General features: G+C 37.1%; 2 protein-coding genes across 7 annotated transcripts; one reads left to right on the forward strand and one right to left on the reverse strand.

The window, feature by feature from the left end:
• Positions 1-521: 521 nt before the first annotated feature.
• Positions 522-6,914, reverse strand: si:dkey-190g11.3 (uncharacterized protein LOC567059 homolog). 3 transcript variants are annotated; one of them, XM_038281449.1, is made up of 7 exons: positions 6,882-6,914; positions 4,939-5,042; positions 4,331-4,518; positions 1,827-1,931; positions 1,557-1,697; positions 1,155-1,205; positions 522-1,072 (listed from the first exon to the last, which is right to left on the reverse strand). In XM_038281449.1, the coding sequence occupies exons 3-7, from the start codon at positions 4,496-4,498 to the stop codon at positions 884-886; spliced, it is 654 nt and encodes a 217-aa protein (XP_038137377.1). In that variant the 5' UTR covers positions 4,499-4,518; positions 4,939-5,042; positions 6,882-6,914; the 3' UTR covers positions 522-883. The 3 variants fall into 3 exon arrangements, with proteins under 3 accessions (XP_038137377.1, XP_038137378.1, XP_038137379.1); XM_038281450.1 differs by lacking the exon at positions 6,882-6,914 and adding an exon at positions 6,691-6,737; XM_038281451.1 differs by lacking the exon at positions 4,939-5,042 and having other exon boundaries at positions 6,882-6,901.
• A 471-nt stretch (positions 6,915-7,385) lies between these two features.
• On the forward strand, positions 7,386-25,245 carry rab3c (RAB3C, member RAS oncogene family). Of its 4 annotated transcripts, XM_038281498.1 has the most exons (6): positions 7,765-7,982; positions 8,150-8,238; positions 9,820-10,044; positions 14,711-14,829; positions 20,515-20,639; positions 23,469-25,245. In XM_038281498.1, the coding sequence occupies exons 2-6, from the start codon at positions 8,230-8,232 to the stop codon at positions 23,657-23,659; spliced, it is 669 nt and encodes a 222-aa protein (XP_038137426.1). In that variant the 5' UTR covers positions 7,765-7,982; positions 8,150-8,229; the 3' UTR covers positions 23,660-25,245. The 4 variants fall into 4 exon arrangements, with proteins under 4 accessions (XP_038137425.1, XP_038137428.1, XP_038137426.1 ...); XM_038281497.1 differs by lacking the exons at positions 7,765-7,982; positions 8,150-8,238 and adding an exon at positions 7,386-7,520; XM_038281500.1 differs by lacking the exon at positions 8,150-8,238 and having other exon boundaries at positions 7,703-7,843.
• The last annotated feature ends 292 nt before the right edge of the window (positions 25,246-25,537 follow it).

Here is a 25,537-nt window from a genome sequence, read left to right on the forward strand (position 1 = left end):
CTAAAAACTTCTTAAGAGACCTTTGGGGATCTTGTGGAGTCCATGTACTGACTGGTCAGAGGCGCTTTTTCTGAAGAAAATTGTCAAAAAACAATTATGTCCATCATTTACTGTAGCTTATAGGTGTAGAATACATCAGCTGGACTTAGTGTGTCCTTTTGCATACATGCACCAATGAGCTACATGCTGTACATACAGTGGCACACCTTATACATCTCTTCATTACGCTTATTTTTTAATCAACATTAAGTAGCCCTCCTTAAAACCTACCCCCCCCACCCCCCCCTACCCGTTCTTCAGCAGCAGCCCTGTTGCCCCTCATTATCCATCTGATAACCTCACTTAATCTCCCTCCCATTTGATGAGGTTGTCCTCCTCCATCCGCTCCAACGTATTTTTCAGTTCTTTCAGCACCATGGTCAGCACATCATTCAGCGATGCTGCTCCTCAGATCAGGAACCCTCACCAACCAGACATCTATATTATTAACTCTGTTTAACTCAAGACTTAAAACTCACCCGTTCAAGTAATTATACTCTGTATTTTATTGCACTTAATTTGTTTTCATTCAATTTAATGTACAGTTGTATTTGTGACTTAGAAGGCAATTATAAATTAAACATTATTATCAAATTTTGCATTTTTAAATCAATATTTTTGTAGTGTTAATATCATAATTAATAGTTCTTATAAATACTTAACAGATATATATTATGAAAGTGCAAATACCGAATAGCTGTATGTGCTCTCATCATTACAGACATCCTTATGTTAGGTCACATCTCACACTCTTTAAAGCATCATTATTCAGGGTTCTTCATTCCTCTTTCAGAAAACAGTTGGGCAAAGATGATTTAGTTCAGGGCTGAAAAGAGACTGAGACTTATTTCATGACAGTCTTCTGTGAGATTTTCAAGTGGGAGCGCACAGTACTGATATCATAAGCAAAGGTCTGTTCTAGTCCAAAGCCAACAGCTGATTTCTGAGGCCAGTTGGGGAAAGGAAAACGGCAAGAAATGACCAGCGCATCCTGAGGAAGCTCTTTCAGCAGCTTCTCTCCCAGCAGCTCCATCTGTCCACAAGAATAATAAGAGATGCACAAAAGTCAGAAGGCAATATGAAAGGAGATGGTTGTTAATAGGAATACTGCTTACCACTCCTGGAGCAAGGAAAGCTGTCACATTGTTGTATGAAGACAGATCCGTCTAAGACAGAAGAATAAAACACTAAGGACGGTGATAACATAGTTTGTAAAAACTCACAGTATTTGATCAGATTACAATCACAAAGTTAATGTATTTTATTAGAGTTTCATTTGACAGACCCACACAAATTGTGAAGCGGGAGGAAAAAGCTACATGGTTTTCCACTTTTCTCTTGAAAACCAACCTCCACACCAGGCTCTTACATGTCCTGTTCAAATACTGTCCTTTACTCAGTTCCATATGGCCTACAATTAACTCACACCAGACCATTTGGTCAATCTGACAAGAACACCTCCTTTCGAATGTAGTTCGCTTCTCAAAGCATAGGGAGATATCTTGTTCAGACCTTACCTTCCAGAAGTCGTTTTTCACAAAGGTTGCCTGGGTTAAGGGGATTCCTCTCAAGCGGGCCTTGCTCCTCGCATACGCCACTAAAATTGAATTGATCTCAAACCCTGTGCACTGAAAACCAGCAGAGGAGGCTGCAAATACCTGGCAAAAACACAGCACAGCATGAAAATCCCACCTTATCAAGTAGGGCAGCAAATACAGCACCCACTATGTTTACAAATACACATTTGGTAAAAGACTTATTTTATAGGAAAGGTTCTCTTCACTCACCAATCTTCCATCTCCAGCTCCCAAATCTGCTAGGCGACCTCTTCTCCCCTCAAGCAGCTTCATAACATTTTGTGTCTGAGCTTTACTGGAGGGCAAATAAGGAACCTGAGCCACAGTGGGCACAGCATACGGTGAGTCAACACTATTGAGCTGTAATTACTGTAAATATCACCTTGCTCTTACAGTGGCAAATAAAAGAAAGAACAAGCAAGAATATGAGACTACCACTTTGGAGTAAATAACTTCTACAGAGCTAAAGAATTGCACCCTGTTTGTTTAAATCATCCCAGTGTGAAAACAAACTATTAACATACAAAATTCTGTTTTGTTTTTTTCTTTTATATAATTTCTTCTTCAGCTTTCAGTAGGCTTTGTATTATTGTCAGCCATGGCTCAGATTTTTTTCCATGCAAGTAAAAAAAACAAAAAAAAAACTGTCATGTCAAAAACAAAAGCAACTCTGCCACAAAGTTGTAGACCACTTAAAATCAGTGGGCTGAGAAGCATAGTGAGAGGAAGTCACTGATTTTCTGAAGAGTTAATGGCTACAGACATCCAAACTTTATGTGGGCTGCAGATAAGCTCAAGAACGTTGCATTGGGGGCTTTGTTGTATGGCTTCACATGGTGGAGTAGCTGCAGCTATGCTTTAAATCACCAAATATGTGAATAGAATAGTCATACCACTACCTCACCGTTGTTCCTTACCTACTACACTTTAACATAAAAGTAAATCCACCTGTATATAAGCCATCCTGATTGTACATATGTCACCTCAAACCTCTGTGCTACTACCTTGTATTTTTTTTTATTTTGTATTTCTTATTTTTATTTTGTTTTTCATTGTATGCGATACATGTAGACTTGCACCTTAACCCTTATTTATCTTGATATACTGTATATACCTGGATATACTGCATATATATTGTTTATTCTTAATGCACCTTTTTCCTACTTGTTTGCACCTTCTTTAATTACTATGCCAATATGTGACAAGTGAATTTCTCCGCTGTGAGATCAATAAGCTCATCTAATCTAATCTAAATGAAATCAAATAATTTGATGTAGTTGATTAGAGCACTGCACCACTGGACTCTAGAGAAGCGGAGATGTTCTCTGAAATGACAGATAATACCTCTCTGAATGACAGTCAAATCGACCAGTCTGGATATGGCACTAACCTTTTCTTTTGCAGTATGTTTAGTGTAAAATTTGGTGCAGACTGCATTATGCTGTCAGCAAAATAGTTATAAAGAACCCTAAATGCAACTCAGAACTGTGTGGAAACAGTTTGGTGATGACCCCATCCTATTTTAATAAGGAAATTGATTAATCAATTTAATGTGAAGGAACTTGACCCGAGTGCTAAAAAATCCCAACATTAAGTTTACGTGACCAGAATGTAGGAGGATTAAAGCATTAGCCAGACCTTCTCATCATCAAATAAAGATTAGTGTCTGACCTCACAGGTGTGAGGAACCTTCAAAAATTTGGTAAACACACAATCTAAGCTAACTTTCAAGAAGAGCTTAAAGTGTTATAGCTATAAAAGATCACTCAAGTTCATCTGTGTGTAATGGTAGATGCATCTTTTAGAAATAAAGTGTAGCTGGGAAGATGGGAACCAAGAAAACATCTCAAAGAAAATAAAAACAAATGAGTAGTGAGACATTATGTATTGTAAATCCCTTTATTGTCCCATAATGGGGAAATTTATCTTTGCATTTAACCCATCCCCTTGGGCAGCAGTGGGCTGCCATTATGTGATGCCCAGGGAGCAGTGTGGGGTTAAGGGTCTTGATCAGGGACCCAGACTGCAGGCTGTGGGGATTGAACCTTCTCAGAGAACAAGCACCCTGCTCTAACCACTAGGCAAACAGTCCCCAATATGATTATGTTGTTGCTCTGGCTGTAGATGGAGTCACTGTTATACTGGGAGCTGACCAAGCACCAGTCTCTTCTGCAGCCTCAAACTGATTATTTTTTGAGTTGATCTTTAATTTGTCCTCCCACATATTATTTTAAACTCCGATTTGCATCCTTTTTTCCTTTTTTATTAAGTTTTTCAGATGAATGCTTCCTAAGTGTTGGTGCAGTTACCCTATCAGAGATAATAATTGTAGTTAAAGACTTACCAGCTTCTTCTTTTCCCACATATGATGCTAGCATGGAGAACTGCGCTCCAAAGTAAGCAAATTATTATTAATCAACAAGTCAGTATGTATCTTGGCTTAATTTTTGTTCTTATCATTTCAAGCTTACATGGTTTAATCATTTAAAGCAGAGGTCTTCAACATGCAACACCCACCCATTAGCCCCCAATTGGCTTGGACACTATAATGTGGCTTGGTATCTATCCTCACCACCCATTTATATTGTAAGCAGCTTACTCCCATACCCAACTGACATATAAGGGGTGTCCATGCACAGACTTTTTACCATCGGAAAAGGTTGTAGACCCCTGGTTTAAAGGGAAAATCAAGAATTGAAAACGATATGTTGTACCTTAAGGCTCCATGGGATTTTGCGAAAGCCAGGCATGGTGAAGACGCTCCATAATCCATACAGGCCTGTGAGCAAAGCGCCAGTACAGGCAGATACAATGGGGTGTGATCTGTTGGTGGGAAAACCCCCAGTGAAGTCCTGAAGGATCAGTTCAATTGAATCTTCCATTTCAATAACTGCGAGAACACCTGTATTAAAAGCAAAAAGGTCTTTTTTAAACACTTAATAAATAGAGTTTTTAAAACCAAACATGCATAATGAGCTTCTTCTTGCTCTGTCCTTTGACTGAATTGTCAAACTGTACTGTCTTTTCTAATTTTTACTCTAGAAATATGTAGGAGAAAATTCCATTAAACTGTTTTGGGATTTTTTGTTATTTATTCTATATTTATTTTGCTGTACATTGTCACATATGGAGTTTCTTTCCTTTTCATATGATTTTTTCCTGTGTCTACCTTCTTGCTTTGTCTAATGCACCTAAATTTCCACCACTGACGCAAAGCATGGGGCTATTCTATTCTATTCTATTCTATTCTATTCTATTCTATTCTATTCTATTCATTTATTCTAACCAAAGCAAACATCTTTAAAGTTCTCAGTGCTTTTACCAATTCTGGCGATGTAATGGATGAAGGTTATGAGAAGCTGTGGTTCACACCACTTGCAGGACTTTGCAGGGATAGGTCAGTTCTCGAACAGCTCCAAAATCAAGCTGTGACAAAAAAACAAAAACAACTCAAGGCTGTTCGTTTTTTTTTGACACCATTCCCACATCCATGTTAGTAACTAATAGCTGCTTGTGTAACATACAGAGTTTATATATCTTCTCATCTATTTGTTTTGATTAAATAAATTAGGACAACATTCTTGGTTTCTCTGGCAGATGTTAGTAGGGTTTGCTTCCCTGCATCATGATTCATCAATCTGGTCCGTTCCTAAAAAAAAAAAAAAAATACAAATACAATCTCCCCAACCTTGCACACACAGACAAGATACTTTTTTTGGGGGGTAGAGATTGCCCAGTACACTAAAAATGGTTAAATGTTGGACACATTGGAGTCTGATTTGAATAAAAGGGTAAAGGATAGTCATTTCCCACTCAAACCCCATTCAAAGGTTCAATATTTTGGACATACAGAAATAGAAAATAAATAACATTTAGAAACCCTCCAAATCTTGTTTTGTCCTAGCAAAGCATGCTTCTTTCCTCCATCCTATCAATGACATCAACGTCCATTTTAGCAGTTGCAAAATTCTACTCAAAATATTTTATTTCAATTTTTTTATTACTTAATCTTCAATTTTTTACTTGTGATAATATACACAGATATATTAGTGTTTTGGGGTGAATAATATATTGTATATGTTACCAGGCTTTTATGAATACACATTTTGAATTTCACAGGGAGTTTAAAAAGACAGAATAAAAAGTATATTACAGATTAAAAGTCTTTACCTTTTGTTTCTGCTTTTGCAATAGTAGGCATAATTATTCTAAGAACAATGATCTGAAGTACAAATCTGGCACAGAACAGCTAGAAAATGGGCAGACCAAGTCTCAAATTGGCTTTAATTGAATATTGACCTAGATCATTTTGAAACTTTCTGAAGAATTTCAAAGATAACTGTCTTTTCAAAGGGGACAAGTATGTCTTTGGAAGTTTGGCAGTTTTACCACACTCTACATGTTTGGACTTAATTAAACATGAATGTTGAGATGTTCAAAGCTTGGTTTAGTGCTTTATAACCATACAATGCTGTAAACCTCTACACAAGTCCTGATCAATGATAATTTGTCCCTTAATCTTCTTTATGATAGTAGATCTGTAATGTTTTTCTAATGAACCTCTGAAGCATTTAGAGTAAACTGAGTTTAAATTAAACACAAAGAGTACCTACTCCTTGAATCACTACTCATGTTGGTTGAATTTAATGTATCCAAATGTTCGCTTTTTTCATAAAAAGATTACAAATGTTTTTCTATTCCTAATTTAATAAAAAAAACAATATTCACCACTTTGTTAACTGCTACATTAAAATATATTGTTGTAGTGTCACTGTATGAACACGTTTAAGCAACCCAAGTCATTTTGTATGTACTGTACTTTATAATTGTACATATTTATTGACCATCTTTACTACAGTTAAATGTCAGCAGTGTGGGGAGAATTTCTATCCTATGACAACATACAGAGCAGCAAACAGCAGATGGAGCTATGGCGACCTATTGTGCCCCTGGAAACCTTCTAGAAAGGTTTGGTTTAAAACGCTTTGGGTTAGAAACAACACTAAACATCAACTCCTGTCCTTGAAAATGTGTTAAGGCTTAACAGAGAAAATAGCTAAAATGATTCTTTCACCTTCCTCCATAGGAATTTTGTAAACAATTAGGTTCAGGGTCTCAAATCGTAGTCAGTGCTGAATAAAATACTAAAAATATCATATAAAAAGAGATTCTACACAGAAGTGGTGTCATATGCAAGCAGATATTTGCAAAAATCTAGCACAAAATACATGAAAGTGTGGAGAAACACGCATGTGAGCTGCCTACCTGCCCCGCCCCTTACTGAGTTGCTGCGCAGTCTGCACTTTACGCACACGGATCATCCAAAGTCCACTCAGCGCCAAGGATCCCGCCCTCTGACAGCTATAACAGGCCCTATCAGAAGTCTGATAGGACCAAGTGAATCATACTGTAATAAATGATAAACTATATATATTCAAACTTCATTCTGCAGTTACATAATGTCTGTTGTATTGTAATTCTTGAAAGTATCAAAGTTTATGCAGTAATTTGTAGTCCTTCTGTCTAGGACACTTCAGGTTTTTTATCTATTAAATGACAGCTAAGCATGACCACCATTTATTGCCATGTGCGAGTACAATTTTAATGCAAAGCATCTGCTTTTGTTTATCTATTGTGGAGCCCATAATATTAATATTCATCAGCACTCTGGCCCCTCTTGTTTAGGCCTACTCGGCTCCTCTGAAGCCGGGCTGCATGGGCTTCAGGGGCGTTGGCAGGTCTGGAAAACACAGTGAGTGACGCAAAGAAGGAGAGCCTATTATATTTGCTTCCTGGAAGAAAAAGAAAAAAATCCTGGCCAGCTAGGAGATTATCTATTTTGTAGAGAATTAAAAGACCAATAGGCGGGATATTGCTGAGGATCCAATGGAGCTCTATGGGAAGGTAAGACAGATAGATTTGAGAAATTACAAAATGTAAATGTGGAAAAGCACCATCAAACGGAGTGTGCTTTCGATAAGATGAAAGGATGTGTTCTAGATTAAATAATAAATCCAGAGAAGCTGTAGGCGCTCCACACAGCGCATTTCAAACTGTGGAAATAAAACTACAAAGCCCTGCTTCTTCTTTGTCCCCGTGACGTAGATGATACCCATGACGCGCGCTTCCTTTTGCCTAGGCGAGCCAGATTCATCATCATCTTCATCATCACCACCATCAGCAGCAGCCGAAGCCCGCAGATCGGAAGCGGAGGGGACAGCTCCAAGGTGCTGAAACTGGTTCGGAGATAGAGAGGGGAAGAAAAAAGCAACATAAGATCAGCGTCTGCGGTATAGGTTCAGATTAATTAACGTCTCTCCTGCTTATCAGGGGCAAATACAGGTCGAAACGAGGCCTTCGAAACAGGTTTGTTCGTATAATGTCCTTTTAGTTTCACACATGTGGGAGATTTTTTGTGTAAAGATATAATCGTTATCAGCTGCTCAGAACCGGTCTTCCATATACAGTTAACTGACATGTAGCGTTTTAGCTCAGTGGCGTTGGGTTGCATTTTTTATTTTTTTTTTTTGCAGAACCGGCTCATTACGGCGTGAAACCGGTGTCCTTGCAAATACAGACACACACACGGAAGCTAACTAAAGCAGGACGTTGCATGATGGAGGTCCTGCATCTTTTCTTCAGTGCAAGGCTGCAGGGAGAGATGATTGCACATGTTCAGGGACAGAAGCAAGCAATCACCTTGGAGAGAGCGACGACCGTTTTCCTGCCATCTACTCAGTGTTACTGGTTTCCCCTGACTTCTCTATTTCATGCTGACTGCTGACAGCATGAAACAGAGAAGCTTTTATAAGCGTTTGATCTTCCAGTACTCTTTGTACATTTATGAGCGACTCAGATATGAGAGCAGATATGATTACTGATCCTATGAAGTACACAAGCAAACTGATTTCTGTTTACTCTCTTATAGACAAAACTATAGGCATGTTTACTGATCTATTTTAGTGAACAGTTTTACCTTCAACAAATAAGTCTGTAAAGTGATCAAACTGAAAAACACAATTTTGTTTGTGTTTTATCATGTTGTAAAGCTGTTATCAATATAATATCCATGGAATTAAATCTATATTAGAAGATATATGTCTAAAGAGACCTTTGCGAAGTTTGTCGCTATTTTCTCAGCTATACAACTTTTGTTATTTTGTTTATGCTGCCATAGACTGCTCACTAAAAAATGATGTTAGGTTAACACCAACAAGGCTCCGTTAGTCATATGCTTACCAGTTTCTAAAATCTGATTACCCTCCTAAGTAGGTAAATCCTGACTCATTGCTAACATAATTTTGCTCTTCTTATTTGTCTTCCGTGACAAAAGGAAAGAAAATGAAAAAAAAAAAGAAATAGCTGGCAGGATATACTTTAAATGAGAAGGATCACTTCATTAGATTAAGCTGAATAAAAAGTGCTTAAATCTATTCTATAAAGATGGTTTTATCAACCTAGACAACTTGAAGCTAGGACTGACTGTTCTTCATCCAGCTGCCCCATAGTTAAGACTTAGTTTGACTTAAACATTAGCCCTGTCTCTGTATTATACACAAACTGCTGTTCCAAAGGAGAAACATTTTACCCACAAATATTTTTACTGACCTTATCTTTTACAAATTTATACATTTATCTACAAAATAGACAGATAAATATTAAACTTTTGCTGGAAGGCAGCTTTTTGGCCCAAATAAAGTACATTATGCTAAAATGTATCTATTGTTTAACACAGTGTAAACAAACATTTGTTTTGATTAAGTTCAAATAATTATGATAACTAATATTAATTGCATTAAGTTCATTTTGTGGATTTCATTGAGATTTATATTGCCTTCTCATTAATAACATTAAAAACAACAGTTTAGCTTAATTTTAGAAATGATCCTATGGTGGAAATAGCTTGTTATCTAATACTCATTAAACCAACAGCTTGCTGTGATGGTCATGCTGGTTTGCCTGACGCAGCCTTCTGTCATCTCTGATCTGTATCCTGTAAAACGGGCTTAATGTACTCAGCACCCAATATCTAGCCTTTATAGCTTTCCTCTTTCATTTACAGCAGTTCTACACCAAATGGTTATTGTTCACTTTATGAACTTATGAAATAAGAATAAACTTATTTCAGAAGTATCAGCTTTGCCCATAAAAATTGTTCTACCTTATATTAAGTTTTCCTTCCTATTTATTTTTGCTTTGGCAGATGGCTGCCACTCAGGATGTCAAGGGGAAAGGGGAGGGAGGAGACCAAAATTTCGACTATATGTTCAAACTACTCATCATTGGCAACAGCAGCGTGGGAAAAACATCCTTCCTTTTCCGCTATGCCGATGACGCCTTCACGTCCGCCTTTGTCAGCACGGTGGGCATTGACTTCAAAGTTAAGACCGTGTACAAGAATGACAAGAGGATCAAACTGCAGATCTGGGTATGAAATATTCACAAGCACAGACATTAAACATGTATAGTTTGAATTAAACATTCAGCGGCCGCAAAATGCTTTAAAGCAAATTTTTGCCTGGCCTGCAGTATTTTGATTGGCTAAGAAACTGCAAAGGCAATACGTCGAACTTGTTAAACACACTGCTTAAGAGTTTCCTTTTATTATGCCATTAGTCATTTTGAGACCGTTTATCTGTTGTAATTTTAAAGATATCAGGGATTACAAGGGATCTTCTAAAGCTATAAATCCCTTTTAATGTGAGATTATTTTGTGTGAAATTCAACTGAACTGAATTGTCATAGTTGATCTCATCAGCCATGGATTTCTTAGTTTTATTTTTTCATTCTTTATCTAAGGCCAGAAATTTTCTGGAGGTTATATATGATCATATGAATGTCCGAGACATAATGGATTCTATAAAAACATCCAAAGCAATATACATATATATCTGGGGTCATTAAACATAATCTTTAATAATTACAGAAATTATTTAAAAATAGGTATTCGAAAAGCTTTACTCTCAAAATTGATTAACAGGCAGGATGGAACATGTAGGAAAGGTGCTAGAGGCTGTTAACAAGACAGAAAAAGCTGTAGGAATGTTTGTGTTAATACTGGGTTGTATTCTATAAGTGAAAACAAACTCTTTATGTGTGAATGTTGATGATCAGGTTTGTAAAACTACTTCTTTTTTAAAGGAGAACATCTGTACCTTGCTAAAACTTCCCCAAACCCTACAGGATGTGTTTAGACTTTGAGCAATAATTCCAAAAGAATTGCTGTGTACAGAAATAACACCCCACAATAGCTTAAAACTGCTACAATCACAGAAAAACATGGGACTGGAAGCATAATGGTCTGGGCTTACCTTACTTCCATAGATAGAATTTGGGGTTTTAACAAGCTTTAACAGGGTTTAATTATAAGCAGTCAGCCCTGAGCTAAAATCTTTACAGTAGGTGTTGCTAGAAAGATGAGTATAAAGAGGGATTTAAATTTTCAGTATCACAGTGAGAAAACCTAAAAATGTAAAACTACAAGCACATCAAAGACCAAAGTCAAGTTATTGAAGTTCTTCAAACAAAAGCCGCAAATCAGAAATGCACTCAAATAGCAATAGATTAGGAGAAATTTTCTTTCTATTTAGAGCAAATATTTGCATTACACGATATGGGGTACTGCAGAGTTCTTGGACTGCATAAATATTCTTAACACTGTATTAGTTTGAGGGTGTGCAGAATAATGCAAGCAGACTAGTCATCTATTTTGTTGTCCACATCTCTTTAAAATCTTGTTTAGTTGAACCATACAAGTAATTCATCCTATTTAAAGAGGGAATAAACTATTTACCTTGTCATCATTTTAAATCTGATATTTCAAGATTCAATGTATTTTTTAATCTCATAGTCTCCAAGTTCTCTTGAAGATGAGGTCCCTTTGCTTTGCTCCTATAATGTGATCTCCATCACTGAGAGGCTGCTGTTCTATATAAAGAGTCTATTTGGTCCATTCTTTTTTTTTTTTTTTTTTTTTTTTACCATTTTTTGCTTAGATATTTCACAGGTGACCTATATATCTAGGAGCAACAATAAGAACAGCACAGCTGTTGAGAATTAATACAGTTCATGTCAGTGTTTTGACTAATTGGACAAATTAAGATTTGTGCAAAAAATATGACTATGGATCTTTTCACAGCTAAAACATTTATATTCTGCACATTAACTTTAAATCATCTTATAATGGGCTAATGTTAAGGAGCTAGAATGAATTTCTATTTTGCCCTTGAAAAACTGTTGTAAAATCTCAAATAAGAGCCGAATCAGTACTGTTTGTTATTCAATCTAATATTTCATTGAATTAGCATAATCAATGATTTATTTCCTTTATAAAAAAAAATTGGTAAACAACTTCATTGTGCTTCCTTGCACTCTGATCTAAGTGTGGAGGCAGATGGAAATTTCAGCATAATTGACAGCAGAGTAGTAAGTGTTAAAGTTTCACACAGAACGCAGAAGCAACACCTTTCTCAGAAAGTGTGCGAAACCAGAGTTTGGAATGGTTTAATTGGGAGTTCATCTGAGCTACAGAAGCAGATTATCTCCCTTTACCCAGAGACTAAATGCAACATATATATAAATATATATATATATAAAAAAAAAAAAAAAATATATATATATATATATATATATATATATATATATATATATATATATATATATATATATATATATATATATATATATATATATATATATATATATATATATAAAAGAGCAAAACCATAAAACCTTCTTTATGGTTTTGCTCTTTTTTCTAACCCTTTGCAGCAATTATCCATCCTCAAAAAACATATTGTCTGACCATGAAAAGGAAGGCTAATCAGTATAATGTGTTTTTATCAGCAGCAAGACAAGCATATTCTGAGACAAAAAGCATAGCCCTTTGCATCCAGAAAATGCTGTGCCTGTTTTAATCAGTGGAAAAAGAGCTGAGGGATAGAGTAGAATAAGCCTTTTAAGAAGATGGGAATTGGCTAAAGTCTTTGTGGTTGTCATACCTCATAATACATGGGAGGTTCACTTTAAATGTGTGAGGTTGTGATGAATAAAACAGATTGATGGAAATAGCATTAGAAACAGATACATTCAGAACAAGCAGGTTTTTGCGTCCAGTGATTTTCTGCTTGCTGCCTTCCTGCTTTAAGATGTCAGCTGCTTTCCTGATTTCTGCTGACCATTAGACACCAAGCAAAGCTATTTAAAGTGCTCAACTTTCCTGGACTGAAGCAGATTATTTTTCTGTTACACTGTTTTTTTTTAACTTTATTCAGAAAAAGAAGAAGAGTAAAGGTTCTTGGGTCATGTTTAAATGTTCCATTTTTTCTCTTAACTGTATCCATAGGCTCCTTGTCCTGCTAAAATGGGGCTTTGGCCAGTATGGCTTTTGGAGCCTCTAACACATATTTTTCCAGGGTTGCTCTGTATTTAGCTAACTCTATCCTTCCATCAACTCTGATCAGCTTCCTGTCTGTGCTGACATAAAAACAGCACCCTAGCATTATGTTGCCACCACCAAATTTCACAGTACAGGTTTCACAAGCATCCAAAGGGAGAAATACTGTAGTGGTATTTTTCTGCCAGAAAGATTTTCTTGCATGAAGTTGAAACAGTTTTGTCTCCTCACATGTTTACCATGCCACCTACATGGATTTTAGCCAACTAAAAACACATGTTTCTAGAGCTCTCTTTCAACAGGGACTTTCTCTCACCACTTTTCTTTGAAGGCCATCTATGTGGAGGACATGACCAAATAATTTGCTAAACAATGTTCCCTAAGGTTTTTTGCAAGAAATTCAGAGTAACCATAATTCATCTTGGATAAAACACCAAACAGTGTTTTTAGATGTTTAGAACTTGTGAAATTATAATATAACCAGACTTGCTTTATATGTCCATAACACTCCTTCTGGCCGTTCTAGCACATTTCTTGTTTTTTATTATGCTTTTAGCTTGAACAACCCTTACTGAAAAAATGCTTTCTATACTCATACTAAATTGCTCACAAGGTTTTAACTTTTGAAGCCCATTAGCTACACGGGGTTTTGTTTAGGAGCTGAGTTAAGCTGATTAATGAGCTGAAATCAAATATATATTGCACTTTTCAGACTTGTGTTACTTTGTTTTGGTCTAAATATATTGAAGTGTGTTAATAACATGAAACAGTTAGAATAAAGTCCTTTTTAAATCACTATATGCTGTATAGAACTTTAGTGTACATTATAGGCTGGGTGCTGGTTTTGATCTAAATTGACACAAAGTCTCAGCTGCAGTGAGGGACATGGAAACAGGGCTGGCCGGCTGTGAGCTGCGTCTCTGCGGTGTGTAGGTCAGATGTGTCCTCTGGCTATAACAGGCCCACTGTTGCGACCGTGTGCAGGCAAACAGAACGCCAGATTACCGCAGCAAACACAATCCAGAGCTGCCTGTTTGCTGTCTGTTCATAAGGAGCCAAGTAGAGCAGCCAGAAATCCTCTGCCTTGATTCACAGACAGCCTGGAAACCAACTTGTTGTGGGTGTAAGAACAAGCATGAGTATCAGCATGAGAAATTGAAGAGATTTTGAATTATGTAATCCACAATACAACAACTCAACTGTGCTGTGATAAGAACTGTACAATTTCCCAGCTGTAGATACACTTATTTACTTTCTTAACCTCTTTTGACTGTGACACATTAATGTACACAAACTCACTTATTTAATCGACTAGTCTTATTTCTATATATTAGACGTCTTTAAAACAAATGTACGTCATGGTTTCTGTATCAGTGAAGCTTCAACACAGATGATGGATTATTTTATTCAGAAAAAGAACAAATCAACATCTCCAGCTGGTGATGCTCTATGCACCTCATCATTGCAAAGCCAGACAAGCTATTAATATCATGATTAGTTCTAGCTAGCAGGCATAAATGAAGAGGAAGCTTTAAAAAGATGGCAGCTATGGCTACATCAAGCAGGTCAGGTTTTATCTGTATTAATAGCAGCGCATTAATAATGTAAATGCTGGTTCATGGACACTGTGTTCCTGTGTGTGCAGCCTTTTCTGTACAAGGCTGGATCAGTGATACCTAATAATGATGTCTGTGTGTAGGACACTGCAGGCCAGGAGCGCTATAGGACCATCACTACAGCTTACTATCGTGGAGCCATGGGTTTCATCCTGATGTATGACATTACCAATGAGGAATCCTTCGGCGCTGTGCAGGACTGGTAAGTTAGTTGTTATGATTTATATCAGTGAATTCTCTGAATATAGTTTACCAAAAGCAGTAGATTTAAGTTTTTATGTAATGTGTTTTTTTTTTATCTTAGAGGAGTCATTTTTATCTGCTAATAAATACTTTCCATGTGAGATCTGACAGACTCTCTCTACAGATGGCATATCTTGGTGGTTAAGTTCAAATTTCATGTCCTTTCATGAATCAGCAAAGCCTTTTCAGGCTATAACTAAGCTGAGCCAAAAGCTGTTCTTTCTGATGATGCAATCAGGACTTGGATGGTACCATTCAACCAGTCAGAGAAACTAGGTTTCTGGGTTAGTGTTCTTACACTAAAAAAGAAACTGAAGGATGCCAGAGACAGCATGTGTCCCAATGTTTATTAATCGAGTGTCAAATGCATTTATATCTATTTGGAAAACTGAACTGGTTTGTCAGCTCAGAGTTGGCATTTTTAGAGGAAATTATGTCATTCAGCTTATGCTTAAGATAAGATAAGATTATATCATCTAACATAGAGGGCAATTAATTTGTAGTTTACCTGCGTTATCTTCAAAGCTAATTTGTGGAGCACTTTAGGGTTATGAAAAGACAAGTTGTTTTCATGCGTTTCTACCTTTACTCTCATCTATGAGACATTAATTTGCAAGTTTCTTAATTCAGACACTGCCATTGTCATTGACTTTGCATCAATCCCTCACACTGAGCATACATGCAGAGCCCATGGAGAGAAAAAACCCCTTTTAATAAGAAGAAACATCCAGCAGAATCAGGCTCAGTGTGAGCAGCCTTTTACTGAGGCCAATGGGGGGTTCAAGGAGATAGAAGAAGACATACTTTTGTATTTCAACATATAAGCACTGGCCCATGAATATTCTCTGTGTTATAGAAGGTCATTTTAATCTACTGTAGCTCCTTAAGTTTCTCTGTCTAGGAATTAATCAGTTAAGTGGATGAGCTCTGGGCTGGTTTTAAAGTTAAAATGATGAATGAGAGCATATAGTTGAGCTGAGCCCATAGCTATGTCTAGGAGTGAAATAGGACTTAACAGTGAAAAACAGACCCAACTCTATCATCTGTAATCAAAGCTGTTGATGGCAGCAGCCCAACTGATGCCTACCTCCAAGATGGTGTTACAGCTAAACAAATTGCCAGGCCAGATGTATACAATAACAAAAAAGGCAGAGAGAAAATAAGGTTAGAAGTTGAACTAATAGTTAATGGAACACTGTAGAGATAGAACAAAGAAGAATGATAAAATAGGTTTCTATGTCTTCCAGTAACCTAAGCTTATAGTAGCATTATAGAGATAGGTTAGTATAACCTGATCAAGTCTGATTTTCAGTTTTAGAAAATAGGAGGGTTTGAACCCCTAATCTTAGTTGTTTTTTAGTGCTTTATACTTGACATTGAGAAATTTTATATCATAGTCTCAATTTAACAGGGAGTGAACCAAAAATAGATGTTTTTTTTTTTTTACTGTCATCAGAATTTTAGATGCAGAATAATCTGAAGGCATTTAATTACATTTGAGAACTTCCTGACAGTAAAGAATTTCAGCAGTCCAGCCTCGAAGTAACGAATAGAAAGTTTTATTTCCACAGGAGACGAGACAGAACTAAAAGAACTGCCTCCCATTCTACTTTACGAAATTATAGGAACCACTATTAAACCTGCAGAGCTAGAGTGACGTGCTCTGTTAGGAATATAAGGAACAATCATATCTCTGATAAAACGGGACTTGGCCATTTAAGGTTTTATATGTGAGAAGGAGGATTTTACATTCTATTCTGGATTTAACAGGAAGCCAATGAAGAGAAGCTAGGATAGGAGAGATATGATATGAGACCAAATGTTTTCCATCAGTGTGACACGTTTTACCCTGATATAAGCAGGCAGGTTTAAATCAATCTATTTTGATGCAGACACACTTTCTTTTGCAGGTCATAGCCAGATCCACCTATAATTATTTCAGGAGCCCTCTGAGCCTTTGATGGTTTACTGCAGTCTGAGCACCGACTGTAATGCTTATGTGATGAAAGGGAGCCATATGTACAACAGGCCTGAGTTACCTGAAAGCTCACTTAGCAGACAGAGAACAGGGAAATAAACTATATCCACATTAACCGAATGCTCATATTCTGTCTACACCAAAAGCTTTAGTTGTACTTGCTCATATTCCTGTTGACAAGGTTGAAAGAAAAAAGGAGGTTACCATGGCAATGGCTCCGTCCTGAACTGTGTTTAGGTTAATCTTGTGACATACCCATTTCATGCCTGGGGGAAGATGACCCAGAGAAGTTCCATAACACTGACTTTAAATTTAAATTAAATTATTTAACACATTTATTCATTTCCAACATGAATCTTTATTAACTGAATACCACTTGTAATCATTGATATTTTAGAGAAAGCAAGAAATTCTTTTCAACAAAGGACCTGCCTCGTTAAATAACGGTCAGGCAGTGGAAGGACAAGGTCTAATATCTTGTTGCCATCTCTGTTTGTTAGTCAGTCTTTCTTTTAGTCTCTTGCTCTGTCTCTCCTGTTCTCAGCTGTGGTTGCTGCCATGCTTTCAGTGAGAGTGCAACCTCACCTCAGCATGTTGCTTAACTTGTCAGAAATAAAGCAGCTCAGAGTTGTGATGGTAACCGCCTAGTAAATATATACTGAGGCATTATTATGAAAATAAACACCAAGATAGACAGTAATTGTCATTTTGTTTTATAAAAATATCTGCTGTGTAATTCAACTTTAACAGTTCTTATACTACAGGATTAGCCATTTTTGAAAATGCTTTTGTTTAACTTTAATTACAGTATAGAAATGTTCATATTGAAATCTTTATTTTTTTCATCACTATACAGTGGGGCAAAAAAGTATTTAGTCAGCCACCAATAGTGCAAGTTCTCCCACTTAATAAGATGAGAGAGGCCGATAATTTTCAACATAGATATACCTCAACTATGAGAGACAAAATGAGAAAAAAAAATCCAGAAAATCAAGTTGGCTGATTTTTAAAGAATTTATTTGCAAAATATGGTGGAAAGAAAGTATTTGGTCAATAACAAAAGTTCATCTCAATACTTTGTTATATACCCTTTGTTGGCAATGACAGAGATCAAATGTTTTCTGTAAGTCTTCACAAGGTTTTTACACACTGTTGCTGGTATTTTGGCCCATTCCTCCATGCAGATCTCCTCTAGAGCAGTGATGTTCTGGGGCTGTCGCTGGGCAACACGGACTTTCAACTCCCTCCAAAGATTTGCTATGGGGTTGAGATCTGGAGACTGGCTAGGCCACTCCAGGACCTTGAAATGCTTCTTACGAAGCCACTCCTTCGTTACCCGGGCGGTGTGTTTGGGATCATTGTCATGCTGAAAGACAGATGATGGAAGGAGGTTTTCACTCAAAATTTGACGATACATGGCCCCATTCATTCTTTCCTTCACACGGATCAGTCGTCCTGGTCCCTTAGCAGAAAAACAGCCCCAAAGCATGATGTTTCCACCCCCATGCTTCACTGTAGGTATGGTGTTCTTTGGATGCAACTCAGCATTCTCTCTCCTCCAAACACGACGAGTAGAGTTTTTACCAAAAAGTTCTATTTTGGTTTCATCTGACCATATGATATTCTCCCAGTCATCGTCTGGATCATCCAAATGCTCTCTAGCAAACTTGAGACGGGCCTTGACATGTACTGGCTTAAGCAGGGGGACACGTCTGGCACTGCAGGATTTGAGTCCCTGGCGGCGTAGTGTGTTACTGATGGTAGTCTTTGTTACTTTGGTCCCAGCTCTCTGCAGGTCATTCACTAGGTCCCCCCGTGTGGTTCTGGGATTTTTACTCACCGTTCTTGTGATCATTTTGACCCCACGGGGTGAGATCTTGCGTGGAGCCCCAGATCGAGGAAGATTATCAGTGGTCTTGTATGTTTTCCATTTTCTAATAACTGATCCCACAGTTGATTTCTTCACACCAAGCTGTTTACCTATTGCAGATTCAGACTTCCCAGCCTGGTGCAGGTCTATAATTTTGTTTCGGGTGTCCTTTGACAGCTCTCTAGTTTTGGCCATGGTGGAGTTTAGAGTGTGACTGTTTGAGGTTGTGGACAGGTGTCTTTTATACTGATAACAGGTTCAAACAGGTGCCATTAATGAAGGTAACGAGTGGAGGACAGAGGAGCCTCTTACAGAAGAAGTTACAGGTCTGTGAGAGCCAGAAATCTTGCTTGTTTGTAACTGACCAAATACTTATTTTCCACCATATTTTGCAAATAAATTCTTTAAAAATCAGACAATGTGATTTTCTGGATTTTTTTTCCTCATTTTGTCTCTCATAGTTGAGGTATATCTATGATGAAAATTACCGGCCTCTCTCATCTTTTTGAGTGGGAGAACTTGCACTATTGGTGGCTGACTAAATACTTTTTTGCCCCACTGTATAGTGCATCTGTAAAGCTTTTTTTTCTCCTGTTTTCCATACAGTTGTTATTTTACACATATATACTTTCTATGTGACAGATCCAAGTTTTTTTTTTTTATAAGCAAATTTAGTATCTCCACCTTCCCTGTAGGTTTAAACAGCAGATTTCTTTAAAGTCTTTGGATTAACTGATTTCTTTATTCAATAGACTCATGGTCAATAATTACACCCAATCTGAGCTGTATTCAATAGTTCTAAACTGACAGTGATTACAGAAAATTAGTTATGTTCTCAAGAGGAGTGATATTTATATACAATACAATACGAAACTTATTTCTAATATAGTCAAATTTAAATTAGGACCAGATGGGACACGTATGAGAGGAAAGATGAGGAATGACAATGATTATGAGATAAGGAAAAGGTAGATAAAAAGAAGATTATTATTATTTTGGTAACTATGAAGAGAACAATGATAATGAGTATGATGAAAGTGTGTATGATTAAGTAAAGGTTTGTGTCAACATCAGTAAATATGAGAAGGATAAACAATGAGAGTGAAGATGATGAGGATATTATTTGTGGGGATGACATCAATGAGGTTGATGAACAAGAACAAGGATGGGTATGATGCAGGGCAGGGCAAAAACAATTTCAAAGAGTGTAATGCATATCTTGATAATCATAAGAATGATTATGATGTTGTAGATGAGGATGATGATAGAAGGAATGATGATGAGGGTGATTATTATGGTGAAGACTAATTGTGGTGGGCTTTTCCTGTCTATGTTAACTAATTTTATTTATCTTAGTATTAAAAAGCACAGAGATTTATGCATTTAACAAATAGTTTATCTATGGAAACCCAAAAAAAAACTCAATCTAAGAGGAGAACACAGAAAAGAATATAATAGAATATACACTTTATTTCTAGTCTAAAATATGACCCATATTTGATCAAGAACTTGCAGCAAATTTTCACATCCAAGATCTGAATCTGACCCATTTCTTCTGCTAACCCTGTTAGTGACTCACATACTGCCCAGTGCCAAGAGAACATGGATGTAATCACTGTTCATGACTGCTCCAAATGGCGAACAAACATTCCATCATGTCTATCCCCCCTGCATCTTTCTGGGTTTTTTTTTGTTTTTTTTAAGACCTTATCAAGTAAACAATGACACAACAATATAGGTCTGACTGTTTTTTCTTGCAACAGACAGAAAATATGTTTGTTTCTGATTCTGTGCAGGTCGACTCAGATAAAGACCTACTCCTGGGATAATGCTCAGGTGGTTCTCGCTGGGAATAAGTGTGATATGGAGGAAGAGAGGGTGGTCTCAGTGGATAGTGGCCGCCTGCTCGCCGAACAGTTGGGTAGGTCATCTACAGCTACTAGAATGCTCAACACAAAAAAATTGATGCATAAAAACATTATTCACACAATCCTGTGAAAGTATACATAAGAACTGAACTCGCATGTTACAGTAACACATTTCAAAGTGTGTCATTGCAACTTAATTGGATTAGCAAACACAAGGACATGCATCAATTATGATATGGGAGGAAAAATTATAGATGTTTTGCAACATTTGAAGAAAATCTTTAAAGCCTGGATTACATTTCTATCTGGCTATCGATTAAATATGCTATAATTTCAAGTTTTAAATCTTCACTGAGCTTTTCAGTTGGATATTTAGGCAAAGACTTCTTAGCTTTATCTCCCCAAACCAAACCTTGTTTTCCATTTGTGTTCATTTTCCTGTGTTGCTGTGTCCACTCCATGACTTGAAACTAGAGGTAGAATGGCTTTCAGTGGTTTTATTTTAACAGTCTTTCTGAAGCACCAGATTTGCATTTATGCATATAGTGCTATAACTCAACACATGTAATCACACAGCACTTTACAGGGACAATTAAATTCAATCTAATCATACAGACACAGAGATAGGTAAAATGTTTTCTATTAAAGTATAACCCACTGATTGCATAGAGCTATTGACAACTCTATCATCTATAACTGGAGGTGCTTATGGCAGCAGAGCACCTCCAGCAGCTGGGGATTTATCTCTTTGGGATAAATTTACAGCCAAACAGGAACAGGCCATCAGAAGTTAGGTGTTAAACTAACAAATTCTGCAGAGTTGGAAAATAGAGGAAGACTGAAGTAGAATGATGAAAAGAGGTCCCTATGTTCTCCAGCAGTCTAAGCTCATGAGCCTATAGCAGCATAACTATAGAGATAGCTCAGGGTAGCCTGAACTACTCTAACTATAAGCTTTATGAAAAACAAATGTTTATGCCTAATCTTAAAATTAGACAGGATGTCTGTCTCATGGATCAGAATCAGTAGTTTTTTCAACAGGAGAAGAGCCTGATACCTAAAAGATCTGCCTCCCATTCTACTTTTAGCAATTCTAGGAACCACTAGAATCCTTCAGATTGAGAGAGAGGTTCTCTGTTAGAAACACAAGGAACAGTCAGATAGCTGATATAAGATGCAGCTTGGTTATTTACCGTAGGCTTTTGCATGTGAGAAGAAGGGTTTTAAATGCTATTCGGGATTCCACAGGAAGCCAAACAAGGGAATCTAAAACAGGAGAAATATGATCTTTCTTTTTAATTTTCATCAGAACTCTGGCTTCAGAATTTAGGATCAGCTGGAGGCTTTTAACAACAGTTTATGGACTTTCAATTGTAAAGAATTAGAATAGTCCAGCCTTAAAGTAACAAATGCATAGACTAGTTTCTCAGCATCACACCTGGATAAGATATTTCTAATTTTGGCAATATTCAGGAGATGAAAGACGGACATTTTAGAAACTTATTTATGGAATTTAGTGAAATCCAGAGCAGAAATAACACCAAGGTTACTATGTTATTATCTGATAACAATTCATGCCATCCAGATGAAGTGACTCGCTAATCAGCTCGTTTTCAAAGACAGGTCCAAAGACAAGAACTTTGTAGTATATCCATTCAGCAGATTTATCACCTTAGCTTATAGTCTTGAATAGTTTTTGACAGCTTCTCTGATTAATTCTCTCCCTGCTTAAGCTGTAAATTCAGGTAGATCATTATTTCTTGGTATACTTATAGCTGCATCATATTCTCTACATATGAATTAAACAGCTGTATTGCAACCTAATACTGCTTTAACCTTCTGCACAATTTTATCGCAGACCAGTCCGTCAAGATTTGTTTATGGGTTGAGGACGCAAAAGCAGAGGCAGGCAGGCAAAGGTGAATTCATGGTTGGTTTAATGAACGGTAACTAAAAAAAACAAAGTCCAAACAAACTGGCAACCAAGAATCCAAAATCCAAAAAGAAAACAAAGTCCAAAAAACAAATAAGAAACCAGGAGTCCAAAATTCAAAAATTCAAAACATGAAAAAATAAGAAGAAAACAAACCAGAAAACCATGGAGACATCAGGGAATCAAAACTCAAGGAGGAAGGCTCAGAGAGACGAAGTTGGAGCATGTGAGACGAAGTTACAGTAGGACCCAGCAAAGATGAACTGAAGAGAGAGGGCTTTTAAAGGAGACAGAGACAAAGAGAGGGCCAATGAGAAGATTGGGAACAGGTGAGGACAGAGCAGAAACAAAACAGGAGCTAGGGAGAAAGGAGAATACAAGAGGGCAGCAGGGGGCAACAAATTAAAAACCTGAAAGACTGGAAATAACTAGAAAACACAACAAAATAATAATTAAACCACTAGGACTAAAAAACATGGAGAACAGTGAAACTAAACACTCAAAAGAAAACATAACAGAACCAAGACTAAGACAGTAACTGAGAAAAAAAACAAAAAACACAATAAACTAAGAATTAAATCATAAAAACTAGGAAACAAGGAGAAAAGCAAAACTGGATACTCAAAAGAAAAACATGACATAAAACAGAAACCTAACACAGTCTTTGGTGTGCATTGGTCTTCATAATGTTGTTTGTTCCCTAATAATCTTTAACAAACCTCTGAGGGATTGTTTAATAATTTCTGAATGAAATTAGATGCACTGGAATATATAAAGGTGTACTATTCATAGGCTGTAAATAAATTAAGCCACGACTTCTTACTTGGGAGATGTGTAAAAAAAAGGGTTGAAGGGGTTTGAGAACTTGCAAGAAAATAAAAACAAGAAAAAGCTATGCTAATAAATTTCTCCTTTTTGAATGATTCACATTTAGTTTTCTTTCCTGCAGGTTTTGAGTTCTTTGAGACAAGCGCAAAAGACAACATCAACGTCAAACAGACCTTTGAGCGTCTCGTCGACCTAATTTGTGACAAGATGTCTGAGAGCCTGGACACAGATCCGGCTGTCACTACAGGAGCCCCCACCACCAAACTGACAGACAGCGCTCCGCCCCTCCAGCAGCCTGGATGCAACTGTTAGTGAGCAGCGTTAGAAAGCTATCAGGGACAGTAGAATGCAGACCATCACCCTGCCAATACTGCCCTCTCTGGACTGCACTTCAAAGCCTCTTAAGTAGTAAAATAGCAAAGGCTGTTGCATTAACTCCCAACTTTATCACATTATATAATAAACAAGTAACAAGGAGTACACTTATTACTAATGTAAAACATAGCATCACAGGTTATTTAGAATTGAGGGAACCAGTATCCTTCAGCTAGTTAGTTTGATCATAAACCAGTTGGGTCTGGCAGAGCTTGAAATAGTTCAGCACTTACACAGGTTGTCCCTCTGACCTTTAATATCTTTAAGAAAACCTATACAAGAAATAGAATCAGTGAGTGCTTTAACACATCTATAAAATCTTCTGTATGGTGTAAATTGTTCTTTTTTGGGGGGTAATTTTTGACTCCTAGAGCTGCCAAATCTAGGATTTATCGCACTAGGCAATGTAGCGGCTTTCCTTTGTGTAACAACTGTAATAATAAGCCTCTGGCTGTGACTGTGCAGTAAGTGAGAATGGATTTGCATGAGTGTGTCATGTCATGTTGCCATTTAATAATCAACTACCTTTTAGGGGGAAAAATGTGGCCTTTCAGCATCTCCAACTCGGCCTCTGTAAGTCCCATTCTAAGTCCTGCTTCCTTTTAGAATGAACCGAGTCTGTGTAACTGATGTGACAAGTTTCACCCTTTGCTGTATGTAGATGTATGAATTCTCTAATAAGTATCTTTAAAGCAACTCAATCCTTATCCTCAGCCTTTAAATGTTTGATGCAAAGAGCATGCTGCCAAAATATCAAACATACGTGCTGTTTGATCTACAGATAGGCCTTACCCAAAGCTCCTCATCCTGAGCGCCATTTCATAAAGCACAGTAAAGCGTATGATAAAAGCAGATGTGTCCTGGCATGGAATAACAGCCATAATTTGATATTCACCATGATTTGTGCTGTTACAGTAAAGCCTTTCTGTAAGAAAAGGAAAATACACCCTGTATGTTGCTTAAAAAAAGTCATAAATATAAACCCATCCTTGTATTTACAGTCTATAATGTGTAAAAGTTGTAACTAGTTTAAACTTTCTAAAAGTCTCCAGTTCATCTAAAAAAATTCACAAAAAAGTGCCAAAAACATTACAATCCCCTTAACATTGTCAGTTGCTTGTTCCATAGGTAGATAAAAATACAAAAAAAATATATGAAAAGGAAAATAAAGATGCATGAAATCAGTTCCAACATTATTGGTGTAGAATTATATTCTGAGACACTGTAAATATCACTCTGTCTTACAGATTTAGGAGCATTATCACGGCATTCGCTGTGAAATGCAATGGGCCAACAAGTGCAATATTTTATGGATGAAATCCTGTAAATAGTTTCCTTTTGTCATCTTGTCTAGCAGCGCCATCTGCAGTTTGTGAGAGAAAATTGGATGTCATGGTTCTGGAAATGTTTGCCCTTTGAAAAGGAGTGAGAACCTGCAGTCACTGAGCGTGATGTGTGATGTTTGTAGTGGACATAAAAGGCTGCAGATGCCGGTCAAAAGGCCTGTTTTTGAAACCATAAAAGATAAAACCAAGATAGATCATTTCAGAACATTCTCCACTGTTAAGTTGACCTTTGACCTTTTCAGCCCCATTAAAAAACACACTAAATTCTCCCAGCTTTTTTTTTTGTTATTAAACTGTCACAAGTACAGAGCAATGAAAATAACTCTCTGCATTTAACCCATCCCCTTGGGGAGCAGTGAGCTGCCATTGTGCGGTGCCCAGGGAGCAGTGTTGGGTTAAGGACCTTTGCTCAGGGACCCAGAGTGGGAGTCTGTGGGAGTGGGGCTCGAACCCAGGACCTCAGGATTCC

Source organism: Cyprinodon tularosa, unplaced genomic scaffold, assembly GCF_016077235.1.
Source record: "Cyprinodon tularosa strain WSP-4 unplaced genomic scaffold, ASM1607723v1 ctg171, whole genome shotgun sequence".
Taxonomy (NCBI): domain Eukaryota; kingdom Metazoa; phylum Chordata; class Actinopteri; order Cyprinodontiformes; family Cyprinodontidae; genus Cyprinodon; species Cyprinodon tularosa.

Coding starts and splice junctions, on each gene's coding strand:
- si:dkey-190g11.3 (XM_038281449.1), bottom strand. CDS start 4,498: ATGGAAGATTCAATTGAACTGATCCTTCAGGACTTCACTGGGGGTTTT. Junction 1,206..1,556: donor TGAAAAACGACTTCTGGAAG/GTAAGGTCTGAA, acceptor CTTCTGTCTTAG/ACGGATCTGTCTTCATACAA. Junction 1,073..1,154: donor CTTTCCTTGCTCCAGGAGTG/GTAAGCAGTATT, acceptor TCTTGTGGACAG/ATGGAGCTGCTGGGAGAGAA.
- rab3c (XM_038281497.1), top strand. Junction 10,045..14,710: donor GGATCAAACTGCAGATCTGG/GTATGAAATATT, acceptor GTCTGTGTGTAG/GACACTGCAGGCCAGGAGCG. Junction 14,830..20,514: donor TTCGGCGCTGTGCAGGACTG/GTAAGTTAGTTG, acceptor GATTCTGTGCAG/GTCGACTCAGATAAAGACCT.